The sequence below is a fragment of the Bradysia coprophila genome (assembly GCF_014529535.1).
Source record: "Bradysia coprophila strain Holo2 chromosome IV unlocalized genomic scaffold, BU_Bcop_v1 contig_106, whole genome shotgun sequence".
Taxonomy (NCBI): Eukaryota; Metazoa; Arthropoda; class Insecta; order Diptera; family Sciaridae; genus Bradysia; species Bradysia coprophila.
Genome location: NW_023503372.1, coordinates 1,482,047 through 1,487,727, shown reverse-complemented (window position 1 = coordinate 1,487,727; position 5,681 = coordinate 1,482,047). Strand labels below are relative to the sequence as shown.

General features: G+C 36.3%; 1 protein-coding gene across 1 annotated transcript; it reads left to right on the top strand.

Moving 5' to 3' along the window:
* The first annotated feature begins 279 nt into the window (after positions 1 to 279).
* Positions 280 to 2,887, top strand: LOC119070805 (zinc finger protein Noc). The gene is made up of 2 exons (XM_037175285.1): positions 280 to 656; positions 774 to 2,887. The coding sequence occupies exons 1-2, from the start codon at positions 570 to 572 to the stop codon at positions 2,064 to 2,066; spliced, it is 1,380 nt and encodes a 459-aa protein (XP_037031180.1). The 5' UTR covers positions 280 to 569; the 3' UTR covers positions 2,067 to 2,887.
* The last annotated feature ends 2,794 nt before the right edge of the window (positions 2,888 to 5,681 follow it).

Genomic DNA, 5,681 nt, shown 5'->3' with positions numbered 1-5,681 from the left:
TTACCCAAAATGAAAAAACGAATGAAAGGAAGAAAAAAAAACACGCACCAGAGTATATGATGGCACATTCAATACGTCAACATGGGTGGCGAAAAAAAAATCCTTCTTCTCCTAAGTGGGGTTTACTACGCTTAAACATCATTCACGTTAACATCTCTTTTTGACACATAACAAACCTTTACAAACATGGTTTATCTCTCTTCATTCAGTTTGAGCGGGGATATGCGCATGCTTTCTATTGGTTAAACGGGTATGCATACAGGCCATCATGAAAACTTCACCATCATCGGTTCGGAAATACTGTGCAACGAATCGTCTATACGAACATACTTGTAGTCAGTTCGAGTTTGTAAGCTGTTGCGTAAGGTTCATTGTACGTTTATTGAAAATTCAGTTGTTTGATATTATTGTATGTGACGGTCGTATAAAGGATAAACCAAATTATTTTTTGTGGAGATTATTTGAAACAAAAAAAAATTGAGAAAAAGAGAACTGTGATACGAATCAGTTGACCCGAGTCGAGTCTAATCAATTTCGTGTGTTTTGAGTAAATCGGAAATTAATTTCAAATGGTAGTATTGGACGGAGGTACCATGGTATCGTTAGGAAGTAGTCAATATCTTCAGCCCGACTATTTGTCACCGCTTCCGACAACGGTTAGTATACCTTCTAAGGTGTTTTTTGAATTGTTTTGATTTTAATTAATTAATTGCCTCGACTAAACCGTTGAGTGAAACAACTTCTAATTTTCGTTTTTTCCCTTCAAATTACAGTTGGATGCCAAGAAAAGTCCACTCGCATTACTGGCACAAACATGCAGCCAAATTGGAGCCGACTCAAATGCCGTAAAGCCGTTGATTTCTTTGGAGAAAGGCAAGAAAACCGAATCATCAAAATCACCGACGGCATCATCGAAAACACCAAAGTCAAATTCTTCACCGGAAAACCGGCAGCTAGCATTTAAGCCATATGAAACAAATGTGTTAACAAAAACCGACGATCGGCCATCGTCGAAAACAAGCAGTGCTAACGGAAGTGTGTGTGGTGATATGAAATCGAAAAATAGTGCACGTATACCATCCAGAAATAAGTCAAATTCTCCCGAAATCAGTGTAGTGAACAATAATCAAGATATGAAATCAGAAGCTAGATCCACACCAAGCACAGCCGACAGAAAATCATCATCACCGTCAAACAGTTCGCAACGGGGTGCCAGTCCAATCGTTCGATCCGGATTGGAAGTGCTGCAGGGACATCCAAAGGACGTGCCATTAGGAACATATAAAACCGGCAATTTCGGAATGGGTTCACTGGCAGCATTATGCTGTCCACCCGGCATGGAACAGCACGCAAATCCAGCATTTCGACCACCGTTCGGCAATGGATTTTCTCATCATCATGCGGCAATGCTAGCTGCTGCAGCTGCCGGCTATCAAAGTCCTGCATCCAGTCCAGTGCCATATGTTAGTTATGCTCGTGTCAAAACACCGTCTGGTGGCGAAGCAATTGTACCTGTTTGCAAAGATCCATATTGTACTGGTTGCCAGTATTCGGCTCACAATCAACAAATGATGATGGGAGCCCCGTGTCCCAGCGGTTGCACTCAATGCGAACACCAAAAATATGGCCTAGCAATGGCAATGTCTTCATTACCGCCCGGCCATCCATACAGTCAACTAGGTCGTCCATACATCTGCAATTGGATTGCCGGCGAAACATATTGCGGCAAACGTTATTCAAATTCCGAAGAATTACTACAACATTTGCGAACACACACATCAAATCTTGCCGACCCGGCAGCCGCTGCAGCTGCACTAGCACAATCCCAGCAACAAGCTATGATGCAACACCCATTGGGATCACTGTTCAATGCATCCGCATTGCATCGGGCCTATCCAACACCACCGCTCGGCTCAATGTCATCACGGTATCATCCGTATGACAAGGCGATTCCGACATCATTAGCTGGTTCACCGTATGCCGCATTTAATCCAGCCTTAAATCCATACTATTCACCGTACGCTATGTACGGACAGAGGATCGGAGCGGCAGCTGTTCATCCATAGGATTATTGCTTGCCGTAATTGCACTTAATTGGAAACACACACACACAAAACCAACATGTAAAATGGCTTCGAATAAAATATGGGAAAATTTGTTTTGTTTGGTCGACCATTTGTCTCTTTACTGTGATATTATCTAAGGCATGGACTTATTGAACGGATGAAGAAGAAGAAATAAATAATTAATTTGAAATTGAAAACTTTCAATGGACTAGTTTTCTGTTTAGTGTTGTAAATGAATTTATGAATTTAATTGACCAAAAAGGAATGTCAATTGATCACACACCACATTTAATTGCCAAAAAGAACTTAAACCTTTACCACTTCAAAATGTAATAGACGAGTCGAGTATGTATGGATATACTAGAGAAACAAACAAAAAAGTGTTTACGGTGTGAGACATATTCAAAGTAAAATTTTTGATTTTGATGTTAAATTTTGCAATAATTTTGGTTTTGAAATCTTTAATTTCCGTGATAATTAACTTGCTTCACCCAATCGATACAGTCTGTTCAATGTTATAAAAAGCCCAGAAAAAAATTGTAAAAAAAAACCTTCGGAATCAACTTAACAGCCAGATTTAATATTTATCAACCGAATAAATTAATTTGATTCATTTCTGTTTTGTCATATAACCTTTCTGATAACAAGAACAAAAAAATAAATATTTATTATTCTCAAACGCAAAAACACAAAATCCAATGATGTAAATAGGAATTTCAGTTCTGAAATGACAACCGAAACAAATAATTGTGTATACAAATATGAATTTAAAAGAAAATTATTTAAAAGAACATTAAAAACTCAAGAAATTTATCAAAAAATGAAATTTTCGTATTTTGTTTTACTCCTCTTCTTCGACGTCATCGTTCCAGTGTCTATTTTCTGAAATTTTAATTCCGAAAAATTTGGAAAAATTCGGAAAATTTGAAAAATTACAATTGTCAAAAATAGGCCCTGTATCATTCTGATCTAACCCCCCGAAACACATCAACCGTCCGTCTTCTTAAATATAATGTTCGTTCTTCATCAGTTTATCAGTTTCATTTAAAATAAAAAATTAAACTTTTTTCCAATTCTGGTTTTTTATTCTTCTCTACCAACTCGTTTATATATACATCGTACCGATCACTGGTGGTGTGTTGTATTTGATGTGCAACACAAATAAAATATCAGCCGACAATTCAGACAGCTCTTTTATCGCACACAGAAAATTATATATATTGAAAGTGACAGCTACACGCACAGAGGATTATAATAAATACTACCATTCCACTGAAATGATGAATTATATGGTATGTATGATATATGGGCGGAAAGTTTATGAAAAGAAAGCAAAAGAATGAAGAGAAAAAAAAACACCAACTTGAATAAATGACGGGAACGTGAATTCCTTCAAGAAAGGTAGGTAACGCTACATAAGGAGGATAAGAACATAATTGTAACGAAATTTCCGAGCGCAAAAGTAAAGGTTGAAAAGTTAAATGAAAGAAAAAAAAATGAAAAACTCAATCATCCACATGTTATCCGCGCTTGACGTTAAACGTTTAACTAACTATTAACTTGCAAAACGTTTCTTTTCTCTGGTCCATAACATTTACAAAGAAGCTCGTATTCTACGTTGCGTTGGCTTTATATTATTCTTCAAATGAAATTTTCTTTTGTGTTCATGGATTTCATGTCAGGAACATTATTACACTATATTATCAAGCTAAAAGTTAAACTGAAAATTTACAAACGATTGGGATATAAAGCTTGCGACGAACTACGCACACTATTTATATGGTGGTCATCTGCAATCGACAGAATCGACAGAAACTAGACCCCACCTTTTGGGCGGGTCAAGTCTCTTGACTGACCATTTTTTCAATATATTTTTTATCAATTTAATTTTATTTTCCGTTGTTAATCTTCCGAAACATCACAAATAACTGATATAAAACCTTCGCTTACAAGTTCTTTGGAAAAACACTTTTTCTGTTCTCTATTTTCTTTTAAATTTGCGGCCAAATTTTTAATCAACAATACATAAATAGACAGAGACTCGTGTGAATTACGGCCCTCGCTCCGCTCTGTCCGCACGTATAAGTCGTCTATTATTCAGTTTCAAAGTCTTATTGTTAACGTTAAACAAAAGTAAAAGATGCGAATTCGGAACGATTAGAGGACTCTTTCACTTTGGTACAATATAAAAAAGTACGCTAGACGTTCTTACCTTACACTAATGTACAAAAAGAAAGCCCCCCGGTACTTTCTACATTCACAAAACCTTTAATCGTGAATAAAATAGCACAACTCGTGCGAATTACGACCCTCGCTTCGCTCTGGCCGCAAACGGCTCTAGGACTTATTAACCCCGGACAAAATAACTCCGGACAAAATAACCCGGACAAAATAACCCCGGTCAAAATAACCCCGATCAGGTCAGGACAAAATAACCCCTGGACTAAATGATGACGACATTGAAGGGGGGATACTCCCCCCTTCACCCCCCTCTGCGGGGGCTGCCGCCCCTCGACCCCGCTTTTTTATTTTTTTTTTATTTTCCACGGCCTGCGGCGCAGCATATAATCTATTAAATTATATCAATTATATACTTGAGTATATTCGAACATATCGACTATATACTCAAGTACATTCTAATATATCGACTATTAATTTGAATATATTGACTCTATACTCGAATATGTCTACTATCATCGAATATATGGACTACAACTATGTACTCGACTATATTCGAATATGTTGACTATATACTAGACTATCGTCGAATATGTCGACTAAGAACTAGACTATACTCGAATATATCGACTACATACTAGACTATCATCGAACATATCGACTATATACTCGATTTCATTCGAATATACCGACTATATTCGCATATATCAAATATAAACGACTATATTCGAATATATCAGCTAAGTACTCCACTCCACTATATTCAAATATATCGACTAAGAACTAGACTATATTCGAATATATCGACTACATACTAGACTATCATCGAACATATCGACTATATACCCGATTACATTCGAATATACCGACTATATTCGCATATATCAAATATAAACGACTATGTTCGAATATATCAACTAAGTACTCCACTCCACTATATTCAAATATATCGACTAAGAACTAGACTATATTCGAATATATCGACTACGTACTAGACTATCATCGAACATATCGACTATATACCCGATTACATTCGAATATACCGACTATATTCGCATATATCAAATATAAACGACTATATTCGAATATGTCAACTAAGTACTCCACTCCACTATATTCGAATATATCGACTAAGAACTAGACTATATTCGAATATATCGACTACATACTAGTATGTATGTATCGCCTATATTCGCATATAGCAAACATGATCGATTATATTCGAATATATCGACTATATTCGCATATATCAAATATATTCGACAAGATACTCGAATATATTCGAATACATCCACTATGTACTCGACTATATTCGAACATATCGACCATGTACTCATGAATATTCGAATATATTGAGTGTATTGAAAATATTCGAGTAACTATATCGTTTTTTTTATTTGGGAGTTATTCTGTCCGGAGTTATTTTGTCCGGGTTAT

Coding starts and splice junctions, on each gene's coding strand:
- LOC119070805 (XM_037175285.1), top strand. CDS start 570: ATGGTAGTATTGGACGGAGGTACCATGGTATCGTTAGGAAGTAGTCAA. Junction 657..773: donor TGTCACCGCTTCCGACAACG/GTTAGTATACCT, acceptor TTCAAATTACAG/TTGGATGCCAAGAAAAGTCC.